Source organism: Mytilus edulis, chromosome 13 (genome assembly GCF_963676685.1).
Source record: "Mytilus edulis chromosome 13, xbMytEdul2.2, whole genome shotgun sequence".
In the NCBI taxonomy this organism is placed as follows: Eukaryota; Metazoa; Mollusca; class Bivalvia; order Mytilida; family Mytilidae; genus Mytilus; species Mytilus edulis.
Window position 1 is genome coordinate 35,472,420 of NC_092356.1, and position 21,949 is coordinate 35,494,368.

The window sequence follows — 21,949 nt, forward strand, 5'->3', positions numbered from 1 at the left end:
CACATACATACAGAATGTGGCGAGGTTAAACATGTTAGCGGGATCCCAACCCTCCCCTTAGCCTGGGACAGTGGTATAACAGTACAACAAAAGAACGAACTATACAAATCAGTTGAAAAAGGCTTAACTCATCTGATGGATACAAATAGAAATACATCTAACAAAAACACAGAGTGGACGTGACCGAGTACTTGTACATCCCAACAACAAAACGACACTAAGTACAGATCTGAGAGTACTCGCAGTTACTGACAGCTAGTTCAAAGCCAATTACAACTAAGAAAAAAGTAATGCATCTGAGACTAAATTATCAATCATTACACATCCAGCATCCAATGGCACGGTAAACAACATCTCCGTAAAAATGAGGATGTCTTATCCCGTTTGAAATATTAAGTTTTCTACAGGTAGAACCAAACTTCAAAACCAAATGTTTACATCTACGGAAGAATTTAGTAAAGATTTTAAGTGATTTGTGGTAACGAAATCCCTGATTTAATAATTTACCAGTAATACATAGATTTCGTTCATTAAAATCCAAAACGTTACAACAGACACGGGCATAGCGGAGGAGTTGTGATATACAAACACCGTAAGATGGTGCCAAAGGAACATCACCATCCAAAAAAGGAAAATTAACAATAAGGAATGAAGTATGGAAAGTAAAACAAATACTTTTAAAATTATTAATACATATGAGCATATAAATATTGAAAATAGATCAATACTTTTCGCTTGGGTTTGGATAACTTTTAAATAAAACGACCATAAACTCAATTAAAATCAACAAAGCACTAAAATGACCTTAATATTAAACTATTTTGGGCAATTTTATCATTTTATCAAGTGAAATGTAAATATTTCTGTTAAATTCAATTATTTTTTTTCATGTTAAAAATTCAATATCCTTATAAATGCATCAATATCCCATATCCCATTTACTTTTAGGACAAATATCCCATATCCCTAAATTTAAATTGGCAAATATCCCATATCCCAATATACCCTATACAAGCCTCTGTAATACATTAATTTTAGACAAATAAACCATGTGTTGATAACTATGGAATTGCTGTCACTTGGACCAACATTTAAGGTTCATCAAATGAAACATATTAATAAAACAGTTGTTTCTACACCGGAATTTACTCACATTATAGACAAATAAGGCAGCAACCATTTGATTTTCGGGGGGGGGGGGGGGGGGGGATATGGATTTTTTTCCCGGACAAACTATACCACATCTTCCTATATCTATCTAATATGGGTTTTTTTTCACAGAAAAGTAAATAAAATGGCTGTTGGACATAGGTGAAATATTGCCTCTACCAATAAGAACCCTAGATGTGTCATCCATTGGTAGTATTTTGACTTTTCACGTTGGTAAAAATTAATATCGAAATAAAAACATTAGTTATCTCCTCACTTTACATTTATAACACCCGAATTGTCCTGATTTACAATAAAAAGAAAATGTTATCCACCACACAGATGATAATGATTAAAACACTGAGGTATAATTTAGTCAGTGAAATAAGATTTGCATAAAAAAAGTTCTAGTAATGTTCACGTATTGACCTTTTTTTTCTTCTAAAAAAGCAACTTGTTGTTACATTTCCATGTAAACGTCACGGGGGGGGGGAGGGGGGGGGGGGGGTAACTTCCTATTATTTGGTATACGGGGATGTGCCAAAAATATGGGTCCTACTTTTGCGAGATTTTATATAAAAATGGGCCTCCTTTTTAATGTCATCCTATATTAAAATGCATTTACGTTTGATAACTGTATATTGATTTGGGGTATGATCTACATATCATATATATAAATATGCTATTGAGAATCTTACATTATTAATGGTCAATTATTATATTAAATTAAATCAATTCATTTGAAAGTTTACCTTTCAAATAAATTCCTAAATGTGCACCAAACGATGTCAATTCATATATAAAAACTTAAGGGTAGCTGGTATATATATGAATTGTGAGTGATGATGAGTTAGTGCTTTAAGCATGGGTCATATTTTAAATATTGAATATAAGTATAGGTCATTCTTTCTTAAATATTTATATAACTATATATATAGGTACTGAATTTCAGTGAATGTTATATTAAAATGGGTACGTTTTTTGAGGCAAAATTGGCACATCCCTACCAAAAAATATCGAAGTTACCCCCTCCCCCCCCCCCCCCCCCCCCCGTGGTAAACGTAGCCAGTGCCTTTAAAAAAATGTTTATTCCCACACAGTTTGAGGTAAAACCCCGAAAATCCCATCGGCCAAAAATAAAATTGCCAGACTCTACGTTAATATGCATAGGACTTTTAAATCAACACCAGACTAAGACATGCATCCTCACGTGTAGTTTTTTCATCGGTTGGTACTTATTTTTAAGATAAGCAATCTAAAGGCCCTTATACTACCATTTTCGATACAATTAATGTTCCACTTCTTTTGCATGTTGTGCGTTATAGTTTTGAATAATTTTTGGTGTTTTAGTGGTCTTTTTGGAGATTTGCTGATGGGCAAAACCCAACAGAACTTATCATTGCATTATTCGGAACATAACTAGACTTTACATCAGGATCTCGTGACTGTGATTATTGGATGCTGAAGCTGAGAGAGAAAAAGAAAAAAGTTGTAAAATGAACCCATCGAGCGTCTCACTAAAGGTTTTAATAATTAATTAGGATATTTTTATCCTTTCAGACACGTTATTAGATTTGTTGTTGAAAAAGAAAAATACAGGAAACTGAAACAATGAAAATATACATGAGACTGCAACAGCTTGTTCATAAACCAAGCTGTTGCTTCCTGTTAATTATTTAAACACATTTACAAACAAACAAAAAAAAATGACTTCGTAAAAGAAGTGAGAGAAGTAATACTGGAATGAGCAATCCTGTCAATAGTTCTGCTACTTGACCATGTTCATGAAGTTTATTCTAAATAAAAAGTAAATAAATTATAAATGGTTTGAACTTTTCAGTAGACGACTTTCAAATTTGTACATTTTCCCATAAATTTCCTATGTCGCAATGCTTTTGTATTAATACCCACACAATTTATTGCATTGGGTATAATATTTATGACCCATCTGTCTGTCTGTCTGTCAGTCCTTGTCTTGTCATTGCAACTCCTCTAAAATCACAAAACAGAATTTCATGAAACTTTGTAGATAATAAGTACATACTATGTAGATATGCATAATGACAGGAAACTATGATTCATTTTTATGCAGTTAAGCTGCATTATGCGAGCACCCTAGATTTGTGTTCTACCCAATAAATCCTGAAATACTTGCCATTGTTATTATCTAGCTTGCTACTATGTTATATATAACTAATTGAACACTTTTTTAATACTTTTTATTCTGGATTACAAAAAAAATGACCAGAAAAACCTTAAATGATCGTCGATTTATCCAAAAGTTTTAAAGTTACACATAGGAAGTAGTGCTTATTAAGAATCCTTGTGTAGTTCATTATGACTTGTGCTTTTAGCTAAGATGTCAAAGAACAATTGTATGAAATATTTAATCGCCGAAAATCTCTGAAGACAAGTAGTTTAGATTTCCCAAATGACAAAAGTCGTAGGAATATTGTTCGTCATCAATACGTAGTACAACTACGTCAGTAGTCTATTATATAATAAGTTCAACTGTTCATGCTGTTGGCGGCAATTTCAAATTAGAAAATGTAATTTTCGTAGCGTTTCAGTTTGGAGGCAGGTGTGCAAATTAGCGGTGGTCCGAGGTCCGCGACCTTTCACTTTTGCAAGCGGAATTTCGACTAAGATAGTTCGTTTCTAGCTACGCCCGACGTAGTGACCTTACATTTGAAAGAAAATAAGAAATTACTTTGCAAACCTTTTCACCATGTTCACCAAAGTCTCCATTTAAACGAGCTAAAAACTTATTTTTATCATTATTACTCATGACGGCGATGTTCATTTTGTTCAACCGCTAGCTTTATACAGAAAATCGCCGACAAATATTGTATAAATTCGAGTAAAATCGTATCTGATTGACAAAAACAACATTGTAAAAACATAACAATGGTGGCCGTGAAGACAAAATTTTACAAAATCGGATCCGATTCCGGAAGCGGATAAGGGTAATTCCGGGTTTGGCGATCATCCAAGCAGGTGAAAAAATACATCTATATGCATGGTAAATGAATATAAACACTAGTATTGTAAACCAAAAGATATATGTAAAAGAAAGAAAAAGCAGAAAAATATTTTATTCAGAAACTCAAAATTACTTTTTGACAAATTTTAATTTAAAAATCCAATACAACGTGACAGCTGGGAACAGTATATCTAACAATATACATGTTCATGGTCGCAGTCTAAATTTTCTTTATAAATGATAAATGATGATAATGCATGTGAGATGCTTTTAAAGTGTAAACATATTACTGCAATTTCGAGGGGTTATTTGTTTTTTCTCAATTTTGAAGGGTCAATTAAAGTAGCTGAAAGTTTCATTCTTAATTTTCACAAATAATGCAACTATATTATATATATACCTTAATGTAAGTAAATCATATGATATATAGGTGGCATTCTTTGGGCCACTCTACCCCCTAGGCCGCCTGTTTGATAACTTGGAAACGGTCGAGCTCACCACCCCTAAACCATATGAGGGACAGATCCAGTATTTTAGCTTAGGAGGGGGGCAAACTTAAATTTTCGCCGAGCAGAGCGAGGCTAAAAAAAAATTGATGTAAAATTATCGGAATATTCTTTATTAAGCTGAGAACAACCCATGCTTTGCAAATTTAAGGGGGTTGCAAGCCCGCAACCCTCCCCCGTCTGAATCCGCCCCTGCATATATTCAAGTATAGGACAATATAATAAATAAAAAATGAAATATAAGGGGAGTCCCTGGAGTTACCCCACCCCCTCCTGTTTGATAACTTGGAAACGGTCGAGCTCCCCACCCCTAAACCATATGAGGGACAGATCCAGGATTTTAGGTTAGGAGGGGCGCAAACTTAAATTTTCGCCGAGCAGAGCGAGGCTAAAAATAAATTGATGTAAAATTATCGGAATATGCTTTATTAAGCTGAGAACAACCCATGCTTTGCAAATTTAAGGGGGGTGCAAGCCCACAACCCTCCCCCGTCTGAATCCGCCCCTGCATATATTCAAGTATAGGACAATATAATAAATAAAAAATGAAATATAGGGGGAGTCCCTGGAGTTACCCCACCCCCTCCTGTTTGAGAACTTGGAAACGGTCGAGATTCACACCCCTGATCACCCCTTAACCATATATATTCATGTTTGTGACAATATGAAAAGTCCCTATGGAAGTCCCTGTGCTCATCCCAACCCTCCTGTTTGAGAACTTGGAAACGGTCGAGATCCCCACACCAAAACAATATATATTCATGTATGGATCAATATAACTAATTAAATAAAATATAGGGGGAGTCCCTTGGGTCACCCTACCCCTCCTGCTTGAGAACTTGGAAACCAAAGAGATCCCCAACCCTAAACCATATATTCATGTATGGGACAATATAACAAATAAAATGAAATGTAGGGGAAGTCCCTAGGGTCACCCTATCCCCAGTGGCGGATCCAGAAATTTTCATAAGTGGGGCCCACTGACTGACCTAAGAGGGGCCCGCTCCAGTCACGCTTCAGTGATTCCCTATATAAGCAACCAAATTTTTTCCCAAAAAAGGGGGGGGGGCGGTCCCCCTACCCCCCTAAATCCTCTGCCTACCCCTACCTGTTTGAGAACTTGAAAACCGTTGATATCCCCACCCCTAAATTATATATATTCATATTTATGGGACAAATGAACAAATCATTTACATTTACTATGGGCAAGTCAGTCAGACCTCAGCTTTGATCCCTGTTGTAGTGAACATTTGTCTGATTCGTGTCTCATAAATTTTGTACTATAGAACACAAACTCAGTTTTCTTTCCAGGGAAACCAGTCCATTCATACTATTACATGTTCATACTAAGTCAAATTGAACTTCTAGCAGTCAAATAAAACCAAGGTTAACTACCAAGTAGAACAACTGCAATCATTGGGAACTTGTACCACTGCAGACTTACCATAAAAAATATACATTGATATATGCATTGCTTTTGAAACCTTGATAACATATAAATTATTTGCCTTAATAAATAAATCATTAGATAAACATGAATGTACTATATATGAATGTTTAATGGTGAGGCAACATTGCCACAGTTTTCATAATTATGGTTGCCTTGGTTTTTGGTTAACTGCCTTCAGCGCTTACAGCGCTTTGATTTTCTGGGAGTTATATATGCAGTGATATGCCCCTTTCATTGCTTTTGAACTTAGAATTTTGGCCTAAATACAATGTATACTAGTACTACCATGACTACTGCAATAGTTTTGTTATCGTATCTTCTCTGAAACCACACAACATAATTTCATGAGCTTTGTAGTTGATGAGGACATATTATGTTAATGTGCATATCCACAAGAAATTTTTAACAATTGACTTTTGTGAGTTATGAATCTTTGAATTTATTACTTACATATGTACATGTAGGAAGCAGTAGAGATTTTGTTTGTCCAGTACTAGTGACAATGTTGGGGCGTTGGGAATATGAGGGGGCTAACAAAGGTTCTTTTATTACAATATGTACATCACAGTTAAAACCTTTTTGACGCTGCTTTGGCATGATCAATGATGATTGGTGTTACTCATGAATAAAAAACAACTAGACATCAATTGGTCAAGTTAGTGTATAAACCAATTTCAAGTTTAATGAATGCGTTACACAAATTAGGCTCTGACAAGGTCTAACTGTTTAAATTAATATGGCTGTTCTTTTTGCTGTGATATGTAATAATGTTACCAGTGTGACATAAGAAATGCCTAGTAGATTTTGAATTCTGAGCAATTTTCTGATTTAGAGCCCACCCACATAATCTCTTTTCTAATTTCAAGCCCTGTTAGCTCAACTAGGAAATATTTTAACAACTTAATATGAGGCAGGTATTACCTGTAACTGGGGACGATTTTTTTTTTAAAATCAAACATGTTAAAAAAAGAAACGGAAATACCGTAACGTTTCCGATTTTGTTCTGTTGTTAGGGATTTTACTTGTGACGTTATTTAAGTTATGACGTCATGTTCAATGTAAACAAAGAAACGCAATGCATCAGGTAACGTTTATTCATACCAAAGACCAAGTCATTAAAAATGAAATATTGGTATTGTGTTCCTTGAGTTCCTATATTTTACTAGACTAATCAAAGTCTCATGACAACAAGACCGGAAGAAGGAAGTAGAGTTGTGTGTTCTGCGCCGATCTGGAAATTAAAAAACATGACAAAAAAAATTGAACGATTTGGAGTTCATTAGCACAATGAAAAATTCGGGAAATTTTCCCGATTTTTTTTTTTTTTTATTGAATTTTCTACTGTAATAGGGGACTTCGTCCCCATATGAACTGTAAACTGGTGCTTTTTATACTGTTAGTTGTGATAAGTTTTATAAGAGCCCAAAAATTGGCGGCTGTATATAATGATATGGGGATGTGTCGTTGTAGTCATTGGAAGACATTTGGTTTCCAGAAAATAACTTTAGTATTTTATTGTATGATCATTGGATCTATAGAAAAATGGAAAACAACACATTTAATAATTTATTGCATCCGAAGCGCTTCTCTGGATTTACCTTCATCAGGAACGCTCAAAGGCAAACATTTGAAATCCGAACATGTATAAGTATAGAAAATCGTTGAAGAGCTATATATGTAAAAAATACCTAAAATAAATAGCTAAATTCATCTAAACCCAACTTTGCCTCTAGGGACTCAGTTGAAACCTTAGTTTGTATAATAATTTAAAAATTTATAAACGGACAATTTTTGTAAAGTTTGTTAAATCATGTCAGTATGGAAGCACTGACTACTGAGCTGATGATACCCTTGGGACTGAAAGTCCACCAGCAGAGGTATCGTCCCAGTGATGTAAAAAATGGAAAAAAACACGTTTAATAATTTATTGCGTCAGAAGCGCTTTTCCGGATTTACCTTCATCAGGAACGCTCAAAGAGTTGAAACCTTAGTTTCATAATAATTTCAAAATTTATAAACGGACAATTTTTATTGTATTTAGATTTTAGATTTTCCTCCATATACATGTAACATCACACTTTAAAAAGAGGATAAATCACCATAATATAATTACTAGTATCAGTATTGTTAAAATATATATCAAACCATTCAAATAATTATTTCAACATTTCCCACATATACTTAACATTCTTAAAAATAATTTCCTCCATACATGTTTGATTTAAAACAATTTCCTTCATATATGATACATGTATAATTTAAAACAATTTCCTTCATATATATTTTAAAAAAAATATCTCCATACTGACATTTCTACCTAAAGGGAAATAACTCAAACCACATTTGAATGAACACGCAACATTAACATGATTACCGTAATGTCACCTTTTCCTTATATGGCTTTTGAGAAAAATTCTAACCATTAATTCACAAATCTAATTAAAATGAATTAATTCCTAACTGAACTTAGAATTACAATCCCCACATCTTTACCAATTCATGCCCAAATTCATGCAGTAATTTTATCCCACATGTTTATCCTACATTAATATTCCTTTAATAACAATCCAAATTCAGAGTCATGATAAGCTTGAATAAAGTGTCCATATTTTCAAAACTGTACAAGGTTCACCCCTGCAATTGTATCAAGCTGCACTGTGCAGAACATTTTATTAAAATAATATCTGTTTTTGTTTTGCAGGGAGCTGTCATAGTACATTTCATTTTAACAATATGGTGAGTAAATATGTATTGTTATCTTAAACATTTGTAACAACTAAAAACATACATGTACATGTATATATATGGTAAAAAATAGGATTTGTACATTCTTTGTAATGGGTCACAAAAGAATACCACGGCAAAAACCCCAAAAGTAAAATACCCAGTCCCAGACAGTCCCACCAGCTGACACAGTATTTATGCTTTGCCACATCAGCCTAGGAAAACCTAAATAACTCCGAAAATTTTAGCTTGCATAAAATTGTGACATTGAAAATGAAAATACTGAAACAAAACAGGCTCAACTAAAACAGCTAAAATTATTTGAGGTCACTTTACATGCTTTAACCATGTTTAAAAGCTCCAAATACACACAGACCATCCAATAGAGATTGAATAAAAGGAAATCTAGGTTAAATATCATGGAGACAGTAACTTTATAAATATTGCAAAATAGGTTCCAGCGCTGTCATCAATTGTGTCAATGATAGTTACATGTCTCTGATACAGGAATTAGACCTGCAGTTTTGAAAACAAAAATGTTCATGAAAAAAAGAAGAATACAAAAGTTTATTTTGTCATCAAATTGTATAAATATCATGATAAGTGTATATTATTATTCTTCATGACAGTGCTTCCTGTCAGTTTGCTGTCAATTTGTTTAAGAAAACATCAATATCATGAATATCATTATAATCTTCATTTGTGTATTTAAAAAAAAAAAAGGAGTTGTCTCCCATTACATGTACATAAATTACAGCAGCACATTTTATAAGATTTATGTTCACTTCCTTTTTTATCCCAACAAAATTGTTAAGAGCTAGATCGAGTGGCCCAGTATGTATACTGTAAAAGATGTTTTGAACATAAATGGCTTAGATTCAAATATTTTAAAATATTATATTTAGCTTTTTTTTACTAATTTCTAGTATGTACAAATGTATTTATACAGTCTAGCTTGTAAAAAGTAGAATAAATTGTTTGACCAAATCTGAGATACATTATATTATGTAAACTTGCAGGATAACTAGAAGTTTTCAATTCAATCCCACTTTACTTTTAAATGAAAATACATTTGCGTGTCTCTTTTGGTAAAAAAAATATAAGCCACATTTAGATTGACCATTTCAACGGTGAGTTTTGCATTTGTTAAATTTATTGTACATGTTGTTGTACTGTAAATTCAGAAATTTTTGCGTGCATTTATTATTGCAATTTTGTTTTTTAGATTGAACCAAATGCCATTATATGTTTGCAATACTGAGAAAAAAACCACTAGGGCTCATTCATGAATACAACAAAATCTAAAATATTAGTTTCAACAATTGCAAATACGACTCTGTCACATTTTTTTTGCGCAATAATAAAAACATCTTCATAATTTTTAAATTTACAGTATATACACATACATGTACATATGAAATATATATCTAAGTTTTATTATTTGTATTCTAGGGCATCAATGAGTGGTGGATTTTTACCTGAGTCCTATATTTACATGAACATGTTTGTACTGTTGATTGGTGTGTTTGCCATTGTGATGAATGAGTCTGTAGATGCAGTTTTTATGGTATTATAATAATTATAAATAATTACATAAGTTGTATTTTTCATTATAATACGTTATTCTGATTGGCTGACTGCAATCTCGTGTTATTCCTGCATTACACAATAAAATTTATCATTCATGATGACATGAGGTCCATGAAAATGATGAACTAAATAATACTTGATAAAAATCGTGTTATATGATCCTAGCTAAAAAATGTAATTATAAGTATTGAATGCTTCTTTTTGTAACTTCATAGCGTTGTAAAAGCGTTCACCGCATGCACATTTTTAGAATGAAGCGCTTTATACAAAATTTACTTTGGTCAATGCTTTTACACTCCAATGAAGTTACAAAAAGAAGCATTTAATTCTTAATTACGTTTTTAGCTCATCTGGCCTTTTGGCCAAGTAAGATTTTCTCATCACTTGGCATCCGTCGTCGTCTGTCGTCCGTCGTCGTTAACTTTTACAAAAATCTTTTCTTCTGAAACTACTGGGCCAAATTTAACCACACTTAGCCACAATCATCATTGGGATATCTTGTTTAAAAAATGTGTCCGGTGACCTGGCCAACCAACCAAGATGGCTGCCATGGCTAAAAATAGAACATAGAGGTAAAATGTAGATTTTGGCTTATAACTCTGAAACCAAAGCATTTAGAGCAAATCTCTAATTAGAGGGTAAATTGTTAATCAAGTCAAGAACTATCTGCCCTGAAATTTTCGGATGAATCAGACAACTGTTTGTTAGGTTGTTGCCCCTGAATTGGTAATTTTTGCTGTTTTTGGTTATTATCTTAAATATTATTATAGATAGAGATAAACTGTAAACAGCAATAATGTTCAGCAAAGTAAGATCTACAAATAAGTCAACTTGAGCAAAATAGTCAGTTGAACCCTTTAGGAGTTATTGCCCTGTTCAGTCAATTTTTAACAATTTTCATAATTTTTTAAATATCTGTAAATTTTAACAAAATATTTTCCTCTGTAACTAATGGGCCAAGTTCATTATAGATAGAGATGATTGTAAGTAGCAAGCATGTTCAGTAAAGTAAGATCTACAAACACATCACCATCACCAAAACACAATTTTGTCATTAATCCATCTGTGTCTTTTGTTTAATATGCACATAGACCAAGGTGAGCGACACAGGCTCTTAAGAGCCTCTAGTTTATTATTGAAATTTAGAAAAGAAATTATATAAAACAAAGACAACTTAGGTATTGAATACGTTGAAGAGGTCTCAAAATGCAGGTTGAAGAACATTTTGGAAAAACATGATTTTGTGCAATGCTCAAATAAAGTTTGGTTGCAAATTTCAATACAGAAAAGAAAATAAACAGTTTATAAAAAAGAAGATGTGGTATGATTGCCAATGAGACAACTATCCACAAAAGACCAAAATGACACAGAAATTAACAACTATAGGTCACCTTACGGCCTTTAACAATGAACAAAGCCCATATCGCATATAGTCAGCTATAATAGGCCCCGATAAGACAATGTAAAACAATTTAAACGAGAAAACTAACGGCCTTATTTATGTAAAAAAATGAACGAAAAACAAATATGTAACATATAAACAAATGACAACCACTGAATTACAGGTTCCTGACTTGGGACAGGCACATACATAAATAATGTGGCCGGGTTAAACATGTTAGCAGGATCCCAACCCTCCCCCTAACCTGGGATAGTGGTATAACAGTACAACATAAGAACGAACTATGAAAAATCAGTTGAAAAAGGCTGAACTCATCAGATGGACAAAAATACAAGTGGATGTGGCCGGGTACTTATACATCCCGACACATAAAGACACAATGAACAGATCTGAGAGTACTCGCAGTAATCTGACAGCTAGTTCAAAGCCACTAACAACTAATAAAAAAATCATGCATCTAAGACTAAACTATCAATCAGTACACATCCAACATCCAATGAATTTAGTGTAAAGACGTCATAAACAGCCAGAGAAAAACATGACCTTGTGCAATGCCAAGTTACAGGTATCAACAGATTAGATCCATGAATATGTATATATGTATTTAACATACTAGTAATATTTAGTTAGCTTTTAATTTACTGATAACAAAATCAATATTTATACCAATAAAAACAATATTCAATGATCTTATTACAGTGTTGAATAGGTAACCTTTTAGAATAAGTTTATTGAAAGGAGCGACAAGTTTACATGGATCATTTCTAAATTTCCGGGCACGGTTAACAACATTTCCGTAAAAATGAGGATGTGCTATCCCGTTTGAAATAAGTTTTCTACAGGTACAACCAAACTTCAAAACCAGATCTTTATATCTATGGAAAAATTTAGTAAAGGTTTTAAGTAATATATGGTAACGATATCCCTGGTTTAATAATTTACCAGTAATACATAGGTTGCGTTCGTTAAAATCGAAAACGTCACAACAGACACAGGCATAGGGAACAAGTTGTGAAATATAAACAACGTAAGATGGTGCCAAAGGAACATCACCATCTAAAAATGGAAAATTAACAATAGGGAACGAAAAATTGTCTCTTTTGTCGTAAATTTAGTGTGGAGTTTCCCCTTTAAAACCGAAATATCTAAATCCAGGAAAGGACAGTTATTACCGAATAAATTTGATTTATTTAAAGTAAGTTCCTTGGGGTAAATTTCAGCAGTATATTGAGAAAATTCTTGATTATTTAACAAAAAATATCATCAAGATAACGGTAAGTGTTGTTGAATTTATCAATTAAATGCAATTTCAACGGGTCTTTACTGAGTTTAGTCATACACTGTGATTGGTAACAGTACAAAAATAAGTCTGCTATTAAAGGGGCACAATTAGTGCCCGTGGGGATACCTACAACCTGTCGATAAACTTTGTTGTCGAAACATGGTTTAAATGTGTTTCAAACTGTAAAAAAGATAGTTGGTATTTCTCCAGAAAAAAAAATTCAACCATTTCACACTGCAATATCATTATGATCTTTATCAATAAGTTCATGTACGTAATAAGCCAAAAGAAAAGATGAAAAAAAATGTTGTACATATCTTCCTGCCTTTTTTATAATTTTAAAATGATAAAACAATAAAAAGATTGGTATGAAATATCATTTCTAGTTCTGCAAGTTGAATTATATTTCCACGATAATAGGTCCCAGACCACAATTGTCGTCCCTTGATTTTCGTTCATGAATATAGTCCCTGGTGTTGACAGTGGGTTACTTGCCTTTAATTTGTATACCCCTTCCAAATTTATTTCTCCATGTTTAATGCCTCGAATTGCAAGTAGGGTGGTGAAATTACACTGTAAAAAAATTTGGGTCCAGAATTTTAAAGGAAAGTACATTGTAGTGATTTGGTCCAGCTGAAAAAGGTGAAAATTAGCACTCGGAAGCTGTCAAAAGTGTTCAAGACGCCCTTAACATAAAATTGTCCATATTTTGAGTTAGAGCTGATGAAGTTTTCTATAATTTTGATATAATTTGTCCCAAAAGTAGTACAACACACTGTAAAAGTTTCTTTGAGAAAGTGCATGTGGGATTTTTTTTATTTTCATTTATGTTCTAAAAGAAATGCACTACGAAATAATTGTGGTCTCGGACCAATATATATATATTTGTGATTTAAGATTAGAATTTTACAGATTTCTTTCTGATGACATACATGTATGATAGTTTTTGTACTAATCAAAATTGAATGACAATTATCATAATATGATAGAGTCAAGATTAGGGATACACTTGGGTGCTATTTTAAAAATTCTAGAATTTCTAGCAATTACCAAAATCACTGCTAATAGATTAAGATCTGAGCCAGTGAAACTGATATTAAATGATGCTCTTTTCTTTTGCAGTTTTTATTTTTCCACTGTTTTACAATGATACAAGACATCATATTTCTTGGAATATTTGAACCAATAGGACATGATTTTTTTGAGAGACCTGACGGTAAGTTTTTACCTTATTCAAACACATTGTTTTCATGACTTTTTATAACAGAATGAGACTGCCATTGTTTAGATTTTGTTTTCAGACGGACATGTTTTGTATCTCTTGTTATAAAGGGAGCAATCATTTAATTTCAAGGGAGGGGTTTATGTTTTTTTGTGTTAGTTAGAAATATTTAATCGCGCAAAGCAGGATTTAAAAAAAAATTTCAATGCTACCAATCAAACTTTTTTTCTCACAATTTATCACTATAATTTATGGCCAAAATCTAGATTCAGAATTTTTTATTTGTCCTCTGCATGACCAGATTATTTTTTCCTCAAATTGGGGAAAAAACATAACATCCCCCTTGAAGTTGAATGGTCGTTCCCTCTTAATTTTTTTTCTCACCTGATTAAATTTGTGATTAAAGGTATTTTTTACAATCAGGCTAATTATAAATAAGTTCTCTTTAGAAGGTGTAACTTCCTGCTAAATATCATGCATATATTGTATTCAGCTTTGTTCTAACTAACTTTTTTTTTATATTTCAGTGGTTGGGAGATCAAAGAATCTGTACAGATTTAGCCTTGGGTATCCTTTTGAAATTTTCAAGTTTTATTTTGTGAGGAAATTTTCTTTCTTTTAGTCCATTACTGTGGTTTCGCTATAGTATTATTCATGATATACCAACTTCTCAGGTTTCCTGAGAACAAGTGAACCACAAACTTAAATACTCAAGCAATACAAATTTTTTATTAGTTTGTATACAGACTTTGGCAAAGCTGTGCAATAAAAAAATTGAATTACAAACTTTATCAATGCGCGAAAATTTGTATCTATGAAAACATACGAGTCCACGGTATTCTCTATTCTGTCAAGCCAATCTAGACCCTTATGTACATGAACTATATAATTTATCTCTTATTATCATGAGCAGACCTTGAAAAGTTGAAATAAGTGGCAAGTGAAATACTGTAAATTCAGAAATTATTGCGAGGTTTTATAAAGGCGATTAATGAGACTAGGTCAGTATCAAAATAATAAGACCTTTCATTCTGATAGCTGAAATATAGATATCTATGCATATTTTTTTTTCAAAATTGCTATGGTTGAAATTACATTTTGTCTATTCTGTAAAATATCAATAATAAATGCATACCATTATTTCTGAATTGACAGTACTGGTATTGAATTTAAAGAGGGTATACCTATTTAAAAAGCCAAGTAATTTTAGCCAACTCTGCCTCATGTCTCTTTAATTGCATTGATTTCTTCATCCTACTGAAGTGGGGCCTTGATGGTGACAGTAGTTCATCGACTGTAACACTGTAACACTAAGGTGTTCAGTACAGACCTCACACATGTATGAAGCAAGTGTGTCTGAATCGTTGACTATGATTGCCAGTTTTCCTGCTAAATGTTTGTGGTTTTTTACCCAGGGACTTCACTTCATCTACCTGCATCAATAAAAACTTGACACAAAAAAGAATTGCCAACAGGGCTAATCATGCTGAAAGTGGTGTTTACCACACAAAATCAATCAATTAATACTCTTTCTTAACCATAATCAGAATGTGCATAGTAAATTTGATTTTAAAACCAGTGACAGCCATATTGTTGTACCGTATCTGGCAGGATAGACAAGGCCATGCATTTGATTTGCCATTTAACATTCCTGGAATTCCTGGAATGGGTAAGTACTTATATATATATGTATTTCTACATTAGTTAAATCAACAGCAGAAGTTTATCTATAACATTTAGAAATTTTATTTTGCAATTTGCCTTTTTATGCCCCACCTACGATTTTATTATGTTTTCTGGTCTGTTCCAACAACTTGAAACTTGGTACACATGTTCCCTATGATATGATTTTTTTCAAATGTATTGCCGAAAAAAGAGTTTTTATCCCAATTTCACGGTCCTTTGAACATAGAAAATGATGGTGCGAGTGGGGCATCCGTGTACAAAGGACACATTTGTGTTATATGATTAAATTGGCAAAATGAGCTGATTCAAATCTGACAGTAAAAATTCTAAATAGATATAGGAAGATTTGGTATATGTGCCAATGAGAAAACTCTTTATCAAAGTCACAATTTGTAAAATGTAAACCATTATAGGTAAAAGTCTTCATTAAGGAGCCTTGAACAGCAAGCTATAAAGAGCCCCAAACATGACTAGTATAAAACCATGCCAATCTAGTTTAATAAAATGTCAAAGGTTAATGTTAAGGTGGTACCTAACACTACAGGGAGATAACTCTGTAAAATCAGCTAAACGTTTTAATTACATTGTGTTGTTAAGGGAATATTAAGCTTCTCAATGATCAAAATAAGTGTTTGTCAAACTGCTATATAACCAGTGTAATTTTTCTGATAAAACGGTTGGTTCAAATTTTTTGAAATTTTTATATTTTTGTAAAAGGGTCAAAGTAAATACTTTGTCAAAATTTTAAGAAAATTAAACGAGCCAAATTAATTTTAGTTAAAGTGTTGGGTACCACCTTAAGTATAACTCTTCCTCAAATAGTGTTGATTGAAAATTGTCCATAGCCCTATTATGGTACATGTATTTGTGTTCTTTCTCATGTAATCAGTAAAATCATCAAAATATTTTTTTCTTCTTTAATAGGTAACCAACATGATAGTAAATATGAAAACATCGACCAATCAGTGCCGTCTAGTAATTACGTGGAGACTGCGTCAGCACCTAGAGGAATAGATGACCCCCATGTTACCCCTTGATTCAGCTGATCTCCATACATTTGATGGCTTTTTGTGCAATAAATAATGAACATTCATCACTAATATTTTTGCTCTACAGTGTAGAAATACTGCATAGAAATATTTGTTATTTTGAAAAAAGTATGAGATACGGTTGTTTATTGTGCATGTAAAAAATATAAGGAAAAATATTCTCAAAAATATGGGAAAAAATATCCTCAAAACAGTTGTGACTTAACAAGATTTTGGTGAATAAGAGGGAAAGGGAAGATATAATACCATAGGCATGTATTTAGCTATAGTATAGACCAAACAATTTCTTGATTCATTTAAAAATCAATGATTGTTATATTTGAATGTTATAGTCACATTCCATATTGGGTGGGGAGTAATACTTATTACAATTCATTCAATTCCTTTGTCCATAGTGTGAACCTGGTTGTGCATGATTTAAGCTGAGAATTATTCAAATGATTATGCTGTTTTGTATTTGGTTTACAATATAAGATTAATTTTAAGACATTTATAAAACCAGAAATTGTTTTTTTACACTTCTTTGTTTTGATTGACAAAGATAAAGCGGAACACTGAATTTTTTTTTCATTAGTTAAAATTTAATAACACGAGCAAGTTCAGACAGATAACAACCATTTGCAAATAAATTTCAATACATCTGTTAAATTATTTTCGGCTAAAATCGAATTCTTTGCAAAGTCTGTAACTGATTAAAAATTGAGGGTAAACACATAAGAATCATACAAAACAGACCGAAATGCATCTTGTATTCCTTATTTAAATGTTCAAAAATCAGCCAAATTTTTATGCAAATACATATAAAATTATATATGCTGCACAAGGTTGTTTTCTATATAAAGCAGCTTACATCAAAAAAATTATCCTTGGTTGTATTCAGTTTCTGTTGTGTTCAACTTTAAACCATTTAAATACCAGTAGGTATATAGCATAACACAAGTTTTGGAACATTCCATCATTCTAGGTTGTTTTCTGTTGAGCAGGCTGGAACTGTAAATTCCGAAAGTTTAATGTGCTTTCTTTGCAATTGTTGATCAACATGATCAAGGGACCAAAAAATATTATATTAGTTTTTGCAGTTTCTGGAAATGTTACTTATTGATAGTGCTATAATAAATAAATCATTGTGAGTTTTGATTTTTGTTTAAAACTGTTCAGTCACAATATGATAGTAATAATAGCATTGCAAAAAATCTGAATTTATTGTAACATATTTGAATATTTTAAATCATGTATTTAGATATGGTTTATTCAAACATTCCATTATTTTATATTGTGTTACATTAAACAGACTGGAACTACTATTAAATCTGGTTGTGAATATTTAAATTTTTATTTAATTTGGTCAGTAGATCTGGCTTTATCTATATATATTTATGTAGGTAATTTTGAAAGACATAATTTTAGTGGTGTTTTTTCATACTCTTTTTTCTTCATCAAATTCATTTATTATTATTTGGTAGCTAGTTTAATTATGATAGAAGAAATGATTTACAGGTATTGATTGTAAAAATCATAGAGTCAAATACGAGTTCTATTTATCTCTTAAGAGGGTGAGAATTCAACTTTATCAAGGGAAATTAGATTTTAATAATTGGAAAGTTTTGGAACTCCAACTCATTTATATTCTTCACTTCAGTTTCTAAATTTCTATTATAAAACAATTCATGTTCACAATGTTAAATTAATTATTCCAATGGCATTAACTTAAAGTTCAAGTTTCATGACTGAAAAATTATAAATCTTCATTAAACCATAACAATTTATTCCCTTTAGGAACAGTAGAAATAAAGAAAAATGATTTTGCCAAAATCTTTCTCAGTCTTTTAGTAATTTATCACCAATGATGTGCAGTTAAACAGGATATTTATGTATAATAGAGGAATAATTATTACATTAGCAAAGAAATTCATGTTCTGAATAGTATTGCACTCTTATTGACCTAAGCAGTATATCATATTGAATCCCCGAAGAAAGTATAGAATGCAATTGCAATCGCTACATTGAAGACCAATTGGTGGCCTTCAGCTGTTGTCTGCTTTTTTGGCGGGGTTGTTGTTTCTTTGACACATTCCCCATTTCCATTCTCAATTTTATGTTTTGATATTTAAAAAGCAGTGCAAAACGACCAGTAAAATTATGGGAAAATTTGACATTTTGTTTACAAAAATATCTACCAATACATTATATATATATCATACTATATATCATAAGTTTAATAGTGCATGCTTGATTGATTGATTGTTTCTTAATGCTGACTTGACTGGATCATGGTTTGGTCAAATTAAAATAATTTATGATTCATATTGGGAAATCATTTGAAGTTATATTTACACAATTTACTATATTATGTACATGTGAAATGATAGCTTTTACACTATATATTTTGCTCTTACATTCCAATCATATTTGATTATAAACATTTTTATGTATTTATTTAGTTAGTAGGACACATTCATTAGAATATTTATATTTATGATTGTTTATGTGAATTAAAAATTAATTCTAAATTTTCCTTTTGTGCTGTTTTATTGTCAATTGACTGTTGTAGTGTTGTGGCCCTTAAATGTTGATTTCCCCAAATTTAGTGTTTTTGGAGTTTGTCTTGACAACTATAATAGAAAAATGAGAAATAAAACTTTATGAAAAATAGTGCATCTAAAGTGCTTTTTATTGATTAACCTTGATCTCGAAGGCATACACTCTAACTGAAATTTTATAAACACTTGGATATGCCAGAAGTTATATCACTAAAAGGGATTGAAAAAAAGATAAATCAATCATTGGTGAACTTTGTCTGATATATATAGTTGTATATTATGAAGATATCAAATCTCCATCCACGAATCTGCGTCCATTCCTTAGATCTGAGTCCTGTGATGGCATGATACTCAAGTATGTGGCCTTTCCTCCGGTCTGTGTCTCTTTGATTATTGAAATTCGTGTCCTTTTCACAAGGCAGACACTTTCAACTCAGTTCGAAAGGGCTATTTTTTTACCAAATCGACACAAATTACAAAAATCCACTAAAAAGAAAAAACGAAGACAAAAATTACTGATCTAAAAATAATCATCTTTCTGTTTAACGTTACAGTTTGCACTTAAAGGCTTCATAAATTATTAAAAAACACCCCTCCCACCAAAAAACTCAAACATTGTTTTCCAAACCACAATGAAATATTGACCTTTCCATAGCACATTAGTTGATCATCAATATGCAGGGTTTGTGTTGAAGGTTTAGTTTTCTGTGTATATGTATTAATATATGGGTTTTATCCAAATAATAGTGAAAGGGCTTTATTTACCAAATCGACTCGCATCACAAAAATGGACTAGCAAGAAAAGACAAAAATGTCTGATCCAAAAGAAATCATCTTTCTGTTTTAACGTTAATATTTGAAAGTAAAGACTTCAAAATTTATTTAACAACGCCACTCCCCCAAAAAATACCAAACAAACACCAAAATCACAAGGAAATATTGACTTTTTCATAGCACATTAGTTGATCAACATACTCGTTTTATGTGGGGTTTCTGTTGAAGGTTTAGCTTTCTGTGTATGTCTATTATCGGCATAGTAATGTATGGGTTTTATCCAAATACAAGTAAAAGGGCTTGATCTACCAAATCGACACACATAGAAATAATCGACATACAAGAAAAGATAAAAGACACAAATGACTTATCTATTTTAACGTTAACATTTGAACGTAAAAGTCTTCAAAACTTATTTAAAAACGCCCCCCCCCCAAAAAAAATAAAAAATAAAAAAATAAATAAATAAATAAACCAACCCAAATAACACACCAAACAAACACGCCAAAACCCCCACAAGGAAATATTGACCTGTTCAGAGCACCTTAGTTGATCATCAATCTCGTTTTATGCGGGGTTTGTGTTGAAGGTTTAGTTTTCTGTGTACGTGTATTATTCAACATAGTAACGTATGTGTTTTATTCAAATAAATATGAATTAACCTACATAATAATGTTGTCATTTTGTGCAGTATTTCTTTACATTGCCATATTAATTTATAAGAGGCAGGTTAAGCTTGCTAATTTTTTTTCTTAACCATGTTAAAATATCCTGTATCAAGTCAGGAATAAAGGCAGGTCAAATAGTTTGTTTTTATATATGTTGTCGTTTGTTTATTAAGCAGGGCAGTGCTTCTATTGTTCCGTTGTTTTCCTCTTATATGTAATGCGTTTCTCTCGGTTTTATTTTTTAACACGGATTTGTTTTCCCTTATTTAATCAATTTATGACTATTAATCAGCGGTACACTACTGTTGCCTATATTAAATGTTACGTTTTCTATGTAGTGTTTTGTTGACCGTTGCTTTTCTTTTCATCTTTTTCGATTTTGTCCGTGGTGTTACATATTTATGTTTTTCTTAACCTTTTTGTTTTTCACCCCTTCCCCCCCCCTCCAATGTGTTTCTCTGTGCATTTTTAATGCTGAGTTGTTAATAACACATTTTATTCCACTGCATGTTGATTTGGATAGCGAAATCAACATTTAATTGGTTTAAACTATCACACCTGACGTCGAACAAAACTTCTTATTCCCCTCTGAGTATCATATTCCCCTCTGAACGCCAGGATTGCCATGTGCGACGTTACCTGCGATTAATGTTTAAATAAAACATTTTGATAGGGTTTTCTTTAAAAATTATTTCAAGTCTAAAAAGAATAAGAAAAGAATGGATAAATAAATGATTAACTTTAAATCGGTACTGGTTATCATTGTGGATGTTGTGTTTAGTTTTAAAACAAAACAGATAAGAAAACAATTATGTAAATTTTATATTCAGAAGTAAAAAAAAGTGAAAAATATAGACAGCGGAATAAAACATTCATTTCCCTTTGCTTCGTGAGATATGAAGATTTGTTCACCCTCGAAAAGTC

The 21,949-nt window shown here is 32.0% G+C and overlaps 1 protein-coding gene across 2 annotated transcripts; it reads left to right on the forward strand.

The window, feature by feature from the left end:
* Positions 1 to 2,549: 2,549 nt before the first annotated feature.
* Positions 2,550 to 19,553, forward strand: LOC139500909 (type-1 angiotensin II receptor-associated protein-like). Of its 2 annotated transcripts, XR_011658403.1 has the most exons (8): positions 2,550 to 2,672; positions 8,790 to 8,824; positions 10,265 to 10,379; positions 14,209 to 14,302; positions 14,836 to 14,875; positions 15,856 to 15,977; positions 16,919 to 19,028; positions 19,162 to 19,553. XR_011658403.1 is itself a non-coding variant. In XM_071289811.1 (7 exons), the coding sequence occupies exons 1-7, from the start codon at positions 2,646 to 2,648 to the stop codon at positions 17,029 to 17,031; spliced, it is 546 nt and encodes a 181-aa protein (XP_071145912.1). In that variant the 5' UTR covers positions 2,550 to 2,645; the 3' UTR covers positions 17,032 to 19,553. The 2 variants fall into 2 exon arrangements, 1 of the variants encoding a protein (XP_071145912.1); XM_071289811.1 differs by having other exon boundaries at positions 16,919 to 19,553.
* The last annotated feature ends 2,396 nt before the right edge of the window (positions 19,554 to 21,949 follow it).

Coding starts and splice junctions, on each gene's coding strand:
- LOC139500909 (XM_071289811.1), top strand. CDS start 2,646: ATGAACCCATCGAGCGTCTCACTAAAG. Junction 2,673..8,789: donor CATCGAGCGTCTCACTAAAG/GTTTTAATAATT, acceptor TTTGTTTTGCAG/GGAGCTGTCATAGTACATTT. Junction 14,876..15,855: donor CTGTACAGATTTAGCCTTGG/GTATCCTTTTGA, acceptor AACCATAATCAG/AATGTGCATAGTAAATTTGA.